General features: G+C 52.0%; 7 protein-coding genes across 7 annotated transcripts; 2 read left to right on the top strand and 5 right to left on the bottom strand.

Annotated features, from left to right (window-relative positions):
- Nucleotides 1-140: 140 nt before the first annotated feature.
- Nucleotides 141-2,250, bottom strand: BJX68DRAFT_246104 (Alpha/Beta hydrolase protein). The gene is made up of 2 exons (XM_071041602.1): nucleotides 1,531-2,250; nucleotides 141-1,479 (listed from the first exon to the last, which is right to left on the bottom strand). Exons 1-2 carry the CDS (start codon nucleotides 1,936-1,938, stop codon nucleotides 202-204), a joined length of 1,686 nt encoding a protein of 561 aa, XP_070894306.1. The 5' UTR covers nucleotides 1,939-2,250; the 3' UTR covers nucleotides 141-201.
- A 280-nt stretch (nucleotides 2,251-2,530) lies between these two features.
- On the top strand, nucleotides 2,531-4,501 carry BJX68DRAFT_246099 (uncharacterized protein). Its single transcript, XM_071041601.1, has 5 exons — nucleotides 2,531-2,864; nucleotides 2,966-3,335; nucleotides 3,394-3,511; nucleotides 3,577-3,717; nucleotides 3,797-4,501. The coding sequence occupies exons 1-5, from the start codon at nucleotides 2,718-2,720 to the stop codon at nucleotides 4,209-4,211; spliced, it is 1,191 nt and encodes a 396-aa protein (XP_070894305.1). The 5' UTR covers nucleotides 2,531-2,717; the 3' UTR covers nucleotides 4,212-4,501.
- A 1,810-nt stretch (nucleotides 4,502-6,311) lies between these two features.
- BJX68DRAFT_258292 (MFS transporter) lies at nucleotides 6,312-8,769 on the bottom strand (the record flags this gene model as incomplete). Its single annotated transcript, XM_071043505.1, has 2 exons — nucleotides 6,312-6,339; nucleotides 7,310-8,769. 2 exons carry the CDS (start codon nucleotides 8,767-8,769, stop codon nucleotides 6,312-6,314), a joined length of 1,488 nt encoding a protein of 495 aa, XP_070894304.1.
- Nucleotides 8,770-9,558: 789 nt separating this feature from the next.
- Nucleotides 9,559-11,157, bottom strand: BJX68DRAFT_246096 (aromatic alcohol reductase). The gene is made up of 3 exons (XM_071041600.1): nucleotides 11,024-11,157; nucleotides 10,543-10,967; nucleotides 9,559-10,489 (listed from the first exon to the last, which is right to left on the bottom strand). The coding sequence occupies exons 1-3, from the start codon at nucleotides 11,057-11,059 to the stop codon at nucleotides 10,024-10,026; spliced, it is 927 nt and encodes a 308-aa protein (XP_070894303.1). The 5' UTR covers nucleotides 11,060-11,157; the 3' UTR covers nucleotides 9,559-10,023.
- A 517-nt stretch (nucleotides 11,158-11,674) lies between these two features.
- BJX68DRAFT_278845 (N-acyl homoserine lactonase family protein) lies at nucleotides 11,675-12,765 on the bottom strand (the record flags this gene model as incomplete). The annotated part of the gene is made up of 4 exons (XM_071048613.1): nucleotides 11,675-12,039; nucleotides 12,108-12,361; nucleotides 12,434-12,581; nucleotides 12,653-12,765. The coding sequence occupies 4 exons, from the start codon at nucleotides 12,763-12,765 to the stop codon at nucleotides 11,685-11,687; spliced, it is 870 nt and encodes a 289-aa protein (XP_070894302.1). The 3' UTR covers nucleotides 11,675-11,684.
- Nucleotides 12,766-13,711: 946 nt separating this feature from the next.
- On the bottom strand, nucleotides 13,712-14,092 carry BJX68DRAFT_271384 (uncharacterized protein; the record flags this gene model as incomplete). The annotated part of the gene is made up of 1 exon (XM_071046933.1): nucleotides 13,712-14,092. The coding sequence occupies one exon, from the start codon at nucleotides 14,090-14,092 to the stop codon at nucleotides 13,712-13,714; it is 381 nt and encodes a 126-aa protein (XP_070894301.1).
- An 825-nt stretch (nucleotides 14,093-14,917) lies between these two features.
- On the top strand, nucleotides 14,918-15,358 carry BJX68DRAFT_271383 (RmlC-like cupin; the record flags this gene model as incomplete). Its single annotated transcript, XM_071046932.1, has 1 exon — nucleotides 14,918-15,358. The coding sequence occupies one exon, from the start codon at nucleotides 14,918-14,920 to the stop codon at nucleotides 15,356-15,358; it is 441 nt and encodes a 146-aa protein (XP_070894300.1).
- Nucleotides 15,359-16,007: the final 649 nt, after the last annotated feature.

The following is a 16,007-nucleotide window of genomic DNA, read 5'->3' as shown; positions in this document are numbered from 1 at the left end:
TCTTGTCAGGATTTCCGTGGAGAGAGTCAACCGTTTATGTATACGTTGTGGTATACTCAAATCTTGTACGACTTGGTTATGTTGATGGGGATAGAGATCTGTGAATAGGTAGGACACATGTCCCGACAATATCTAATATTCTATTATCTATTATATGTATAACTACAAGACAAATCTAGCTAATAAACAAAGAGCTCAGGATTAGTTGTAGACATTCTCCTGGAGGTACGCGATGGCCTCGCTCCGATAATCGTCCGCCGCAACGTAGCCCAGATCCTCGTGATTCGTATCGAAGAAAAGGTTGTTAGGCTCTCCATCCTTGGTATTGTATAGTGGCCACGCAAGCGAAGCCTGTTTAAAGTTGGGATCGGTATCATGCATGAAGTGAACCCACATCTTGCTCATCAGATCCGCGAGCTCGATGTACGAGTACGGCTTGTTAGCGAACGGGTTGGCCTCGTAACCGATGCCTTCAATGTTATTGAAGACAAACGCGACCTCCTGGAAATGCGTGGCGCCGTAGAGTGGCGAGGGGAGGCCGTTGACTAGGACGTCCCAAAGGTAAGAGTACACGGGCAGTCCGGCATCGGCATACGTCTCGACGAGGAGTCTTCGGCCTGCGTGCTGCTGGTAGTCGCCAGCAAATGCCGCGACTCGCTTGTACTGCAGCCCGTAAGGGAGCTCGGGAGGGATGCCGACGTAGGAGGCGGGGATGCCCAGGAGAGGGTCATTGGGGTATAGTTCCAAGACCGATTCAATCTGATTGCTGGAAAAGCCCAGGGTGGTAAGCCACGCCTCAAACTGCGCATCAGTGCTGATGCCTTGCTTTGCGTATGCGGTACCCTCATCGGCATTGTTACCAGTCAAGAGCGGCACCTTGGCGAACTTGCCTTCCTTGAGGAGAGTCGGTGCGTGGGAGGTCATGAAGTCGCCGTCGAGAACAGCGCTGAGTGTGGGCGGGGTGACATTCAAGGGGATCGTGCCGCTGAAGATGTCGCTGAGAGTCTTCCAGGGGACGTGGCGGAGACAGTCCAGTCGGTCAGCGGCATTGCCGCATCCCGTCGTTGCGGCGAGGGCGTCAAAGTATGGCTGCCAACGAGCAGCATCGGCATATTTGGCGACAGGGCTTCCACTCTCGAGGATCGCACTGCGGAACAGGCCGTTGTGCTGTCCATCATAGGCGATGAGCTGCATTCCTAGCGATCGAGCACCGGCGGACTCGCCCCAGATTGTAACCTTGTCCGGGTCACCACCAAAGGCGGCGATGTTGTCGTGGAGCCATTCCAGCGCCAGACGCTGGTCCCTGAATGCAATGTTTCCGGCACCTTCGTCTTGTATCTCTTGGCTGAATAGGAAGCCCCAGTAGGAGAGGCGGTAGTTAATCGACACGGCGACGATCGGCTTTCCCTCGGCCACGGACTGCTCAACAACATAACTCAGGTTGTAGCGCGGGTCCCGGGAACCCCCCATGATGTAGCTCTGTGGGAACAGTCAGCAGTGGTAGAGAATGATAATCTACGGGGAACTCACTCCACCATGCACCCAGACACCAACGGGGAGATCATCTCCAGGCTTCACACCTGCAGGGCGGACGACGTTGAGAGTCAAGCAGTCCTCATTAACGGGATTGCCCAGGTTCGCAGTATCCGAGCCGTATCCGATACACATCCAGCCATACTCGGTAGCGCTTCGAGGCTTGCGGAACGACTCCGTCAGCGGCTGTGGTGCCGCGAAACGCAGGGAACCAACCGGAGGTTGTGCGTAAGGAATACCGAGAAAGAAGTCCTGGTCGTACTCCTGATTGTGCAAGCCTACATACGTTCCCTTGTCAAGTTTGGCAGTGGGGGAGCAAACAGTGTGAGGCCGACAACTGGAGGACTGGACCAGCGTCGATCCCGCCACGAGGGCCAGGAACAAGGTTCGACGGAGAGAAAGCATTGGAGGATTTCGAGGCAGGGATGTTCATGTGGCTTCGAGAAACAGTCTGGAGGGAAGGAGGAACAAGCATTTTACATACAACGCAGTAAGGGGCATTTGCGCCGGCCAAACTCCGGTAAAATCGGTACAGGAAGTCACTGCTATGGCGAGATTCAATCTAGACAGACCACAAAGTGGATACTAGCCTCTTGCCCTAACAATAGACCACACGAGACCTTTCGTTATCCTTAAGAAGAAAAGTTGCCTTGTAATGCCTCTATAATCCTCACTATAATGGAGGAGGTCTTAGTTATAAGCTAGATTAGATTATTGGGACCTTCTTGATAGGGAGACAGAACCCAGACACAGCGAGGGATCTCAGCAGAATATAATCTCAGGTCAGTGGCCGGCTGGAATGTCCCGGCCGGACCGCCGCCCATCGCAATTCCGGCCCCCAACGCTAGCGTCAACTTAGAGGAAATTGCAACCCAAAGGGCATAACTCGCCGAGTTGATTAGGGTTAACGCCAGTCCCGACTCGATTACACTAAGTCTTAGCCCTGAAGATAAAGTTCGAGACGCCCACTTGGGCCGATAATGAGGGTCAGCTTCGGAGATTTTGTGTCACGGTGGCAACAGATATTTGAAAGGATGAATTCACGATAAGAGTGGGACTTGCCGTCGCGACTCGCAAAGGTGGTCCTGGGTCTCCATCTGCCCTGTGAGCTTTGGGGGTCATCGCCGCATTCGCATCCGCACCCACGCCTTCACCTCGACTTCCAGGCTGGGAGCAGGCTCACAATGGCTGATGGCAGAGGCACGCGGCTCATCGCCTCATGTTGGTCACTGACGGCTGCGGCAGGCATCTTGCTGATTCTGCGCGTATACTGCAAGTTGTGGCGAGGACGCGGCCTGTGGTGGGACGACCACCTGCTGGTCATCTCGTGGGTACAGGAGCCCTGAATCCCTGAATCCGCCTCTGCCACATGAGACACCTCGTGGCACTAGCTGTTCCCATACATGAACTGACGCATAGTTGCTTCTTCTAGGTTTCCCTCGCAATCGCAGTTTCGATCAATACCTATATCGTCTCGCTTGGATTCGGCGACCACGTAGACACAATTAGCGATGAAAACCTCAAGACCATCAATCTGCATACGATCCTCGTGGCGTTATTCGGCATCGTCGCGACGTCCACGAGCAAGACCTCGTTCGCCCTCACGCTGCACAGAATCACTACGAATGCGTGGATGAAGTACTTTCTCATCTTCGTCATCGTGTCGATCAACGTCTCGATGAACCTGGTCTGGATTTTCGGCTTTGCCAAATGCACGCCGCTGAAGAGAGTATGGGATAAAGAGGTGCCTGGGACATGCTGGGACGGGCACAAACTACTGAAATTTCAACTGTTTGCTGCTTGTAAGATGCGATTCAGAAGGTCGAGTATGGTTGCTGGACTAACAGCTCCTTCTCGCAGATTACTCGGCAATTCTAGATTTCGTGCTCGCACTGCTGCCGTGGCAGATTATCTACGGAATGTCGATGCTGCGACGCGAGAGGATTGGAGTCGCGGTTGCGATGAGCTTGGGTGCAATGTAAGCCAGCGTCTTGTATTCTGTTCTGCATTGTAGTACACATTAACTAACGCGCACCTTTCTAGTGCTGGAGTGACTGGTATTGTCAAGGCAGTGCTTGTCGTCCACATGAGCAGCAATGATATTACCTATGACCGTGTTGATCTGACAATCTGGACTCTGGCGGAGCCTGCAACCTCGATCATGGCAATTTCGATTCCGATTCTGTAAGTCTTGATCTTCTCCTTGCTAGCCCACCTGCAACGCAACGTAATGCAATGCAATCATATCACTAATGCAGAGTAGGAGGACGCTATACCGCGAGATCCGATCCAGCCACAAGAGCTACTCCCGAAACCAAACAGGCACACACACGCATGAGCCCCGAACAGGAACCCACACGCAAGCGACTAGCGCAGACAAAAAGTCAAAGCGACACAGTAATAGTATCAGCCGCGGTTGGAAGAACTCAGTGCAGGTCATGTCAAATAGGGGATGGCAGGAGTCGCAAGAAGCTCTGAACGAGGAAGAGGAGAGCATGAAAAGCACTGCAACACGGTCGTCTCCGAAGCAGGGCGGAATTTTGAAAACGGAGGAATTCACTGTGCAGCATAAACGGGGTAGCTTTAGTGACAAAAGCTCGATAGAGCTCAAGCCCATGGGACTGGGCGCAGGCGGAGATAATGGGAGGGAGAAGTACACACGGCGAGCTGAGGCTTGACGCTATTGCCTAATACCCTACTTCTGCTATGTACTGAAGAGATCATAGATCGAAAAGACTTAAAGTATATCAACAAAAATAATTTCCAAGCGGTCGTTAGTTGCTCGCCATTGCCTACCGATATATATATGCCGTCAATGGTGTAACACATCGAATCTTGAGGGTGCGGGCTCGACGTTTACTTTGTGGTAAATAGGCCTGAACGACATTCTGTTCTTCCAGTAATCTGAGTTCCAATAGCTATCAGATATAACAAGCCCTTGATGACCGCGAGCATTATTCCGATCGTAGGACGTAGCCTCACATTTCTAGAAGCGGCCGACGTTCCGCCTGCGATATACGAAGCTAAAATCTCTTTTCTTGCAGTCTACATCGCGTTTCGGCGATCGCCGCATTTGCGTAAATCATGCAACTATTTGTTGCTGGAACGCTTATAGTCCCTATTGCATTATTCTCTAGCCTGGAAATATATCAACATTGCTTAGGAAGCAAGCAAATTAGAGAAATCTGGGACCATACAAGTGTTTCGCGGAATTGAACAACCTAGATCCATGCACGGAGAAATCCACGCGAGACGAGCCAAGTCACTCCGTCGCGCCGCGCCCCCCTCTTGACAAAGCGCGTCGTTGCACGTTCCAAAAGAACGACGATGTCCTTAAATCCAAAGGCTGCAGCCACATTCACTGCCAGGTTATCAGTGGCGTCTGGTATGGAGGGATCAACTCGTCCGCCCCGCAAGATTGCACGAACGGTGGCGGAATGACGACTATAAAGAGCGATTAGAAGGGGAGTTCGCTTGAAGGCGTCCTTGAGATTAATGTAATTGACAATAACCATGTTGAGTCCGGCCTTCTCGCGCCGCCTTCCAGAGTAGCGGATTCAGTACAAGGGGGTCGATCCAGACTTGAGGGTTCTCTAGTAGACATAGTAGAGTTGACTCATGACCTTTGAGTACTGTTGTATCCAATGTTGTCATTCCTGACTTGTCGCGGCCGTTCACATCGACAATGTAACTGTCACTCGCAAAGTTTCCGAGAACCTTGACCACCTTTGTATGGCCGTTGCATGCCGCAATCCAGAAAGGGGTTGCCCCTTTGTTATCATGTTTGCCTACCCAAATACAGTCAGCGGAAAGCAAAGCGTCCACCACAGCGTGGTGTCCCTCTGCCGCAGCTAGCCAAAGAGGGGCCTCGCCCCTCATGTTTATTGAATCGAGAATCATAGTTCCCTGGGAAACAATGAACCTGACTACCTGAAGATCACCATCTCGGGAGGCAAGGGAGAGGGCGCCGACGACGCGCCGCGGACTGGGGGCTCTAGAAGGAAGTCAGACGCCGGAATGAGGTCTTGGATAGGCTGCAAGAGTTGGCGACTCAAGCACCCAATCACGGTTCATGCTTCCAAGCTCTCAACAGCATCATGTTGGCAAAAGAAATACGCCATCGCTGCTGTTGTATTTGCGTCCAAAATGAGGTCATCCACGACATTGGCCAAGAGGACGGACTTCACTGAGCCTAGCTTCCCGACGCACAGTAACGTACTCGAAACTGTCCGGCTTTTCCAGGTCGAGTACTCAATTTACTGTTTGTAAATGCTGCTGTTTCCGAGCTTTTCCCGTTCTTCTCCAGCTAGCCTCGTGGTCGTATTCGGAGCAGGTATACAACGTATGTTTCCTCGCCCTCAGTTGCTTTTCTAGTCCATCTAAATCATGACGCCGAGTAATGACCGCAGTAACAATATTTGGGACAATGGGTCCAAGTCTCGAGAATTTATCCGTCACTCACCTGCTTGGTTGCTTCATTCTGCACTAACTCTTCGCTTCCGAGATGTGGAGGAGTTTCACTATGCCTCCGCTATTATTCTTCTCGAGGGGGAGCTCCGCGCCCGCCTGGAACCCTGTCAGGTTCGGCCATCCGCGCGAAACCCATGTATGTGAGCGAGAAGGATGGCGTATACTGCATTGTGAGCATTGAGTGCACGCCAAGGACGTCGCCGTAGAAGTGCTTGCTGGCGTTGAGGTCTCGCACGTTTAGGCCTGTGTGGTAGATGTAGTAGGCCTTTGTTGCCGGGTCTGCTGGGCCGTCGGTTCCAATCATCATGTTATCTGGAAGAGGCTGAGCAGATACCACTGCAGCGAGGGTGGTGAAGGAACACGCGTGAGACGAGTTTGGTAAGGAACATAACGGATACAGTTGTAAATGGGTGATTTTACGTTCTCTATAAGATGGGACCACCCGTTTTATACTTATGCAAAGCCTGCAGCACCACGCTCTACGACGATCCGCTTATAGATACACCTAGACTGCCTATTTCATTCCCACTCTATCCGACACCAATGTCAGACCTACGGCTCGAGCCCCATGTAAGCACTAGCGGCGCAAGATGCCTCTCAGCGAAGCCCCCAATCAAGCTTCCTGCCGAGCCCAATAGTCTCTGGGCAAAGCGATCGCTAGCCCTTTCCCGCATGGCCGTTCGCTGGGCAGCCTGCGATGGTTTGATCATCGGCCAGGCTGTGTTCGGATCCCATGTGTTGGTGAGAGAGAGTCGGGGTATTTAATCAGGCCGGTTTCCTCCTTGTCGATCACCGCGCAAACGACTACTCCAAATAGTAGTGTTGAATTCAGCCTCTTGTTAGTTGAGTCTGTATGATAGCTACCAAAGTAGTCAAATGTTGCAATCAATACGCTCATTTCTTTCTCGGTTGTCTTGAGGCTCGAGTGTTGTTTTGTCCTCTTTGTCACTGGGTATAGACAGGGAGCCTTTCTACCGGGACGAGCTCGGGACGAGTGACAAACCGCTAATCAATTTTTAATTAACGAGGTTGGCGCGCTCTTGTAGCGATGACTGAATGGAAAGCACTTGCGTGATCTCATCCAGCGATCCTCGATCGGAGATACCAACAGTACCAGTATAGCCTCAACATGCGCTAATGAAGCCAGAACTAGAACCCAAAAGAGAGGAAAGGGCCAATGAAATGACATGAACATTATCTAGATTGTCTTGCAATCGAGTAATATATCTATGAACATTATAATCTACTTTACCTCTACCCCTCCTCCTCCTCCTTCTCCTCTTCTGCATTCTTCTCCCTCCCCCACGTATAACTCCTCAGCGTATAAAGCGCACTAATCCCCAAACCCAGTCCACCAAGCCCAATCGCAAAATACAAACAACTCCTATACCCCCTCAGCCTCTCCTGCTTATTCTCCCCATGCGTAATCTGACTCTCAATCGTGCCCGCAAACCCCAAACTCAAAGAAATACTGTAATTCACGACCGTCGTGACCAGACTCGCCGCTAACCCCTGGTGTTCCCTCTTGACGGCGTTCGAGAGCATCAGCGTCGCCGCGGGGAACGACATGTCCATTCCCCAGGGGATTACGACTAGCGAGACGAAGGTGAGCGCCCAGTATGTTTGGTGCACCGGGGCGATGCTGATGAGGACTGTGCCGAGGGTGAATGCGCTCAGGGACATGCACATTATCCACGCGGGCCGGATGCGCGACATGAGGTAGCCCGTTGCGAATGCGGCGATGAGGCCGGAAATTCCCGGGGGGATGAACATGGCCGAAGCGAGGAGGGACGTCGCGCCGCGGATGTCGAGGAGGAAGCGCCAGGAGTAGAAGATCCATGTCCCGAAGCACCCCCACCCGGTCGCGACGCAGGCGAGGACAAAGGAGACGTCTGCGGAGAAGGCGTGGAAGGGGATGAGCGGGTGTTTTGCGAAGCGGAACTCGACGACGAAGAAGGCGGCGAGGAAGAGGGTTCCGAGGATGAGGAGGACGATCACGTAGGGCTCGGCCCAGGATACCGTCGGCGCCTGGTTCCATGCGATATTGACGAGGACGAGGCCGGTTATTCCGGTGAATGCGCCGGGGATGTCGAGCGAGGTGTAAATGTTATCGGCGGGTTTCTGGTGGCGGATGGGGACGATGACGAGGTGGGCGATTGCGGCGCAGACGACCGAGACAATCGCCATGGACCAGTATGTCCAGGGCCACCAGGCGAGCTGGGAGAAGAGGGCGGCGAAGACGCCGCCGATGATTGCGCCGTTGGGGGCTGTTGCGCCGAAGAGGGCGAAGATCATGTCCTTCTTTTTGCCGGGGGCGTAGGTTGCGCCGAGGATCGCGAGGCCGTTGGGGAGGAGCATGGCCGGTCCGAGGCCCTGCAGAACGCGCGCGAAGATGAAGAGGATGTAATTCGAGTAGACGCTCAGTCCCGCGACAAGCGACCACAGCGCGAGCCAGAGGAAGCCGATGATGAACATGCGGTGGTACCCGAACAAATCGCCGCAGCGGCCAAAGACGAGGATGAACGTGCCGACCGTGAGCGAGTAACCGGCGAGGAACCAGGCGAGTTGGCCGGGATTGCTGAGGCCAAAGTGGTCGCCGATAATGTCAAGGGGCGAGAGGCAGATACCGACGTTGGCCTGCGTGATGAACTGCGACATGCATACTATGATGACGAACGCGACTTCGCGGGGGAGCGAAAAGGTGTCGGCGATGGACTGGTTCGTCTTGACCTGCTGCAGCTCATTCTTCTGCTGTTCGTCCTCCATGGCGACTGCAAACCGACTGCGACGATGGCAGCGACTGCGACAATGACCCCTGAGTGAACTGGACAAAAATTCGCTGGAGAATTGGAGAGAAAATATTTTGCCGGAGGATCCACCTTGAGTGATAAGATAATGACGTCTCCATCTGCTTCTTATAAGCCAAGCCAGCCAGACCAGCTCGGGCTTATCAATCTAGTGCCGCGGAATCCTGCTCCCGATTATTCTTTTGCTTCTGCATGCTTATGTTTCTTTGTTGTCGTTGGCATCTGATCGCGCCCGATTCCGCGGTGGCCAATGATGATACATGGACATGAAAGAACTCGTTAAGGTTCTCGGAGATCGACCCCACAATGCAAAACCGAGTAATTAAGTCCGATATTGCTCTGCTTGGATGAACGGCTTTCGGTCGCGTTGGAAAGAAAATAAGCAAACATGCTCGGCTACAAATGCTGTTTGGCATCATCCTTGATGGACTGTCCTCGTGTGACGAGCGATGACCTCGGTGGCGACACAATCTGCAATCCAGCACACCGCGATCGTCTCGCAGGAGACAGATGACAGAAAGCATCATCGATGACCTGTTCTAGGTGGAAGAGTGTCGGTCTCCGACGCGCAAAGACAATGCCCCGAGGTGGAGCCGAGGGCGGAACGTGCTGCCTCGGATCGCCAGGCCCAGACTTTGCCACCGGCAACAGGATTTCAAGTACAGTCGAAAGCTGATGTATATTCTCGGACTGATCCCCTCGTTGGACTACCTCTTACTGCATGTATCTTGATACGAAGCCAGTCCATTAACAGTCTTTCTTCTTCCATTCCTTCAAGACCTTCTGTACAGCACCATCCAAGATATATATATCTTGGGTTGTGGTATGGTACGAAAACATGTTTACACCCCAGGCTTATGAAGAACAGAATATAGAGGTATAGATAAGGATTTGTTACTAGAGTCTACGGCCAAACCATGTTCATATACTCTCAACACACGTGCTGTCACAAGGGGTCCTTTCCACGTGGATATCCACTCTGCGTTTGAGATTCCATTGAACCCCTTGCCTCTAAAAATATGCATAGGAGGGAAGCTTTTTTGTGAAATAAGAAAAGATATAAAGGTTCCGAACAAGGAGCGCAGAATATTTGGTCTGATGTTTGCCTTGATCCAAACAATCCAGCTCTGGCAATGGAAGATCTCGATGCGTTTGAGAAAAAACCATCAGATACTCTATAGAACCACCCGTCTATTCTCTCATATGATCGCAACTAGAAACCCGGATGTCCAACCTCACCCAACGCCTCCCTAACAACCTCCTCAAGCTCCTTCTTGGGCAACCCCAACTCCGCATTCCTCAACTTCTTCACCGGCTCAAAATGCCCACTGAAAGACCCCTCTGTAAACCCAATATTGATCAGCCCATACCCCGCAAACGTCTCACCATTGTTAAACGCCTCCTTGAGCGCAGGGATGGCTTCTGCAGTATTTATCGATTTGCGCGTCCACTTTTCGCCGGTGAGCCGCTCGATCGTCTGCACGAGTTCTTCCTGCGTTGTCGCAAAGTCGCTCAGGAAGACGATCTGGTTTGCGCTGCCGGCGGGGGACAGGAGGATGCGGTTTAGGGCCAGTGCGGTGTTGGCGAGGGTTGTTGTGGAGAAGCGGCCCTTGCCGTCGTTGGTCAGTGTGATGGTGCGGTTCTTGTAGTCGAGGCCGAGGAAGTTGTTGCGGATGGACCTGGCCGGATTGTCAGTATCCGTCGTCACATGAGGTCAAGAAAGTGGCCGTACCATCCAATCCACATCCCACAGGCAATAGTCGTCCAAGTCAACCCGGTCCCCTCCTTCTCACGGAGATAATCCTGCACAAGCCCCTTGTCGCGGAAGACAACGGAGAGATCCCTCGCAGCAGGGGTATTGTTATCAAGCCCATACTCCGATGGGAGATACCTCTTGACGCCGGCTGTAATAGCCGCATCGATGAACTTGAGCTGCTCAGCGACGGAGAAGCTAGTGATGGCGTTGACGATGGCGTCTTGCCCCTTGAAGGCCGAGACGAGGTCGTCGAGGGGGTAGCTGTCGGCGATTTTGATCACATTTGCGCTTGATGGGATGCTATTGAGGGCCTTGGAGGATTCGCGGGCGAGGACGGTGACGTTGAAGGAGGGTTCGGAGAGGAGGGACTTCAGCAGGACGCTGCCGAGAGAACCGCCGCCCTGTGAAGGGTTAGTTTATGTTTCTCCATGACTGTGTGAGATGAGGGGTGACGGACTCCGATGAGGATGATGTTCTTGTATCCTGAAGACATTTTGAGTCTATTGAGTGATGCGCGTGAATGATGTGGAGAGTATTGGAAGATGAGCTGCGATACAGACCCCAACAGACGACCGCACGACGTAGTTTATATACCTTCTCCCCCCTCCAATATACCGAACCTTCCGGAAAGCTACCGTGCCAGTGATTAATCAAGAACACTCACAAACTCTATACAGATCGGCTTTCGTGGTAGTTGATGCATTGCTAAGCAGGAGATCACTAATCAGGGCAACCAGCCCGGACTCCGATTGGACCGCGCACCATGATCATTAATCGATCGACTAATCCACAATGCTGAGCCGCTCCAAAAGTTTATTATACTTAGATTTGAGTGAGTGAGAAATCAGAGCTTACTGACGTCATATGGGGAAAATATGGATTGCGCATGCGGGGAGATCGGTAGGGCTCGATTGCGAGAGTCGGGAAAACACTGGAGAGCCTCGCGTGGAAAGTCTACAACTCCTAAGATAACATCGCGACTTGAATCATCCGAGCAACCTAATATACGTTGTAGGATAGAGTAATATTCAAAAATGACTTCACAACTCATAATACATAAAACTAACCCAACCACCTACTATCCCTCCTCCGACCACCTGCAAAAACCACCGAAGCTATCACTGATAAACCTTCTTCGCCTGCATAAACGAATCCGCCGTCTCATAATCATGCCCAAAAATCAGCTTCGCACTAAAAAGCCTCTGCAACCTCTTGATAAACTTCCCACTCTCATGCCACGCCTTGTGGTCGCGCAGCAGCCACCCTTGCGCCTGGTTCTGCTCGTAGTTCTCCTTCACGTGGAACTGGTCCGTCGTCCAGATGAATGTCCCGTCATCTTTTAGGTTCACTTGCATGATGCAGAGGCCGGGTGTGTGGCCTGGACAGTGGTACAGGGTTATTCCTGTGCAGAGGTCGTATTGCGATTCGGAGAATGTGATCCAGTTTAGGTGGTCGAGGGAGAGGTAGTCGGCTCTGCGTAACTTTCATCAGCATCTACTCATTGCATCCAGAGAACGTTTGACTTGGAGGAGTCGACTCACAAATATACCGCCCCATCGGCTCCTGTCGCCGCCGCCCAACACGCATGCTTAAACTCCTCCTCATGCACATAAATCGGCACGCCCGAATCGCGGAAATGCTCGAGGCCACCCGCATGATCCAGATGCAAATGGCCCATGATAACCGCCTTGACGTCCTTGATGTCGTAGCCCGCGCGCTTGATCGCTGCAGGGAGGTGGTGGAATTCTTCGTACCGGGTTCGGGGGAAGAGGTCTGTTGAGACTGGGCCCCATTGCTGTATCATGTGTTAGTATTTGCTGCGGAAGGAGGGGTATTTTGAAGGGGATTGAATGGGTTGTAACCGTACCCGATCAACATCCTCGGCACTCCCCGTCTCGAAAAGAATAAGTCCCATCTCAGGATGCTCGATCAATCCCGCAATGAGCATAAGGTCGCGGCGCTTGTTCGTCGGGTTGGGGTTACTCGCTGTGCCGCCATTTGCGCCGACGAGGAGCCTAAATATTGCTTGATTAGCACAATCCCTCCTAGTATTCGAGAAAGCCTGTAGACCGTGACATAGACATACCACCCCTCATCGACGTTCATCGTGCCGAGATTCAGTAGGTGCATTTTCGTTCCCGGGGGGCAAACGTAGGCGGGCAGGCATGCTGCGGCGAGTTGTTGCATTGGGGCTGCCATTTTCAGTGAATACTCCTTTAAGATAGTTGTGGTACTTCTGGTTCGAGGGTTGGACTGGGGTGTTGATGGTGTATTTATGGATTGCTTGCATTCATCTTGTGGGTGAGCCCGCCGCGAAATAGTGATTAGTCGGATAGAAAATCTGGATTAATAAAGGAAGTTTCGATCAGTTCGTCAGCATGTCCAGTTGGAGAGACTCGAATATTCGGGGACGCTGAGTCGTGTAGTATTGGATTAGTGAGCTTGGAGATCTTGCCGGCTGCTTGCAACTTTGGTACCTGCGCGGCGATTCCAAGAGTCAAAAATCGACTATGTTTCTATTCAACTATTTTTAGGAAAGTGTCACCGCAAGTGTAGCTTTCTAGTATTCTGTCTGGCTCTATGGCCTTGTGGGAGAAAATATAATCGAGCGCATTATTCATTCGCACACTCTGTTTCCACTGTCAACTTTTTCTAGAATCAACTACTTGATTTGCTAAACCCGAGACCCCAAATTCCGATTTACCGCAATCCTCGCGTCCTCAACCCGCTCCACATCCACTGCAACAAACCTAGCCGGACTCTTCACCTATGTCGCCTCCTTGCACCAGAGAGCCAAGGGTCGTATTCCCTCATTAAAGATGATATCGGTATCCTCTACCTTCCTATTCGCCGTCTCGGAATATAGGAAGTAGATGATCAGGATTGAGAATACCTCGAAAACACTCAGGTGAGATGGAAACGCCACTGTAAGGTCTTGAGCTCAATCAGTGTGACATGCACGACCAGGAAGTTGATCGCCCGTTGTGGGGCGACGCTTGCGGAAGCTCCTGTCACTTGCATGTGTAGGGAGTTGATGTCGGTGTTGCACAGCCGCGCCAAAGAGCACGTGGAAGAGGGATATTATCGCGACAGAGGCCATGATATAGCTGTACAAGCAGGCGTCATCACCCGTATACTGGTTGAATTATATCAGAAGCATAAGCAGAAAATAGCAGACGCAGCTGCCTGACCTCCGGATCAGCATTGCGCGTCGGCCCCAGTTGTCGATGAGCCTCATCCCAAGGTACGATAAGGAGATGTAGTGGACAAAGTTGGCGGCCGCCAGAAGACGGGCCGGTTTCTTGCCTAGTCCGACGGACTGGCTGACGACAGTGGGAATGTAGTAGGGTGTGGCGTTGACTCCGGGCAGTTGGGCGATGATCTGCGTGCCACCGAGATATCGAGGACGAGGTGGCGCAGGCCATCGGGGCCCTTTGTATGGCTGCGGAGGAGCATCCTCACAAGACCCTAGCTTATTTTCTATCTCCGCTTTGTATGCTTGTAGGATTTCGTTGCGCTCTGTCATGATGGTGGGCGAGGTGGGGCGGAGTCTCCGTCCTTGATATGGGAAACTACAGAGTTTTCATTGTCTACTCGGGACTTGGAGATGAGCTCTCGCAGACACTCACGGAGCTACAGCGCGATGAACAAGATAATATGGTTTACCCGCCTTGAGAGCACGTCTTAGCCGCAGAGCATGCATGACTACGGGAATAGTATTGAATCATCTATGAGGTTAATTGCCGGCCGGCGCACCGCCCAGGGTAAATAAACTCCATTTGGTCGCAATCTGGAGTAACCCTAGCCTAGAGCCCAAACGTCCTACTGTTATCCCCAAGGTATGCGATATGCAGTTGCCCTTCTCTAGTAAAATATTTCGCGGAGATGTACGGCTTCGCAAATAAATCCGCATTGGGGCATTTGATGCATGCTGGTGTCCAAAACCATGCATCCGGATAGGCCGTCGGCCTCAAAGTTAGTCTGGATCTATTAGTATGACTGCCAAATTGAGGCACAACTGGCGATTCCAGATTTAGTGAACTTTATGGTGGAAGCAGACTCCAGAATCCAGCGTCGTTTCTACCACTCGAAAAACGCCAAGATTTGGAGATCCGATCACTAATAATTAATTCGGCTGCTTCGTGACGTCAGGTATACGGAGTACATACATACATCCATCTCCCGATATCTATAAAACTTTATCCAGACTCAGCCCCTGTTCGATCAGAGTAGGGAACTCGCGGAGACCAGCTTGCTCAATATACGCACAAGGAACCTGATAGACCATAAGGAAGTGCCCCGTTCGAAGCCCCTTGGTCGGCATTCGACAACCGCCTACACATTCCAGACAATGTCCAACCCCACTCCCAAACCTATGATCCCCAAGCCAGTCGTCCTCTCCGCGAACAAAGTCCACACCCTCCCAATCGAATCATTTCCAGACCCCACCCGAGGCAAAGTCACGTGGCGCACACTCTTCAGCCAACCAAATACCCCAACGACCGATCTATCCGCCGGAATCGCCGTATGTCCAGGATACTCCGGCTACCTCTGCAGTCATCATCATGCCCAGGCCGAAATCTACTACATCCTTGAAGGGCGGGGGATCGTTACTATTAACGGGGTACGATACGATGTCGAAAAGGGGAGTGCGGTGTTCATTCCGGGAGACATGGAGCATTCTGTTGAGAATTGTGAGCAGGAGGAGTTGAAGTGGTTGTATGTTTTTCCGACCGGGGATTTTGAGCATGTTGTGTATCATTTTACGGGGAAGGGGCGGTCGAAGTTGTAGATTGCTGGTGAGGGAGGATTATGCATACATCGGCTTACAGTTCGTTGCCTAATCGTCCTACCGTTATGGACTCTCAAGTACGCATCATGAGAAGTATCTACCCAGACAGGCTTGACTACCGAGAAGTTCATGGTTCTGCAACATGCCACCGTTTCCAGGCCGAGCATCATGTCTGTATAAAAGATAATGCGATTGCAAGCTGGTAACATATCACTCACACATATACGGTCTGCTTAGTTTCAGTAGCCACGACTTCAACAGGGAGATCATTTTTATTGTGGTTTTTACGTCCCCCTGCAGTCCTCTAGCCCGTTGCATACGGCGCGTATCCACAGACCTAATCCTCCCGTGCCCCCCACAACGACCAGGCAAACCAGGAGTAGGATGGTCCCAGTTAGGGCTTACCTCACGGGCTTTGGGCTGTCAACGTGGATATCGCGGATTATTATCACTGATACAAACCAGAATGTGTCCGGCTGGCAATTCGCGAGTGATCTTGGTCCGACGATAGTGCTTCTTGCTATGTATGCACTTCATAACCGAGTAGCGACCCTGCCACATACACCTCATCGGAAGGCAAGGGGGGGTAAGTGTAGAGGTTGGAGTCCGCCGTCATGTCCAACGTGGACTGCATGTAGTCATAAAATGC

Source organism: Aspergillus pseudodeflectus (genome assembly GCF_044049435.1).
Source record: "Aspergillus pseudodeflectus strain CBS 756.74 chromosome Unknown BJX68scaffold_61, whole genome shotgun sequence".
NCBI lineage: Eukaryota > Fungi > Ascomycota > Eurotiomycetes > Eurotiales > Aspergillaceae > Aspergillus > Aspergillus pseudodeflectus.
Note: the sequence above shows the minus strand (reverse complement) of the source record. Positions and strands in the feature narration are given on the sequence as shown.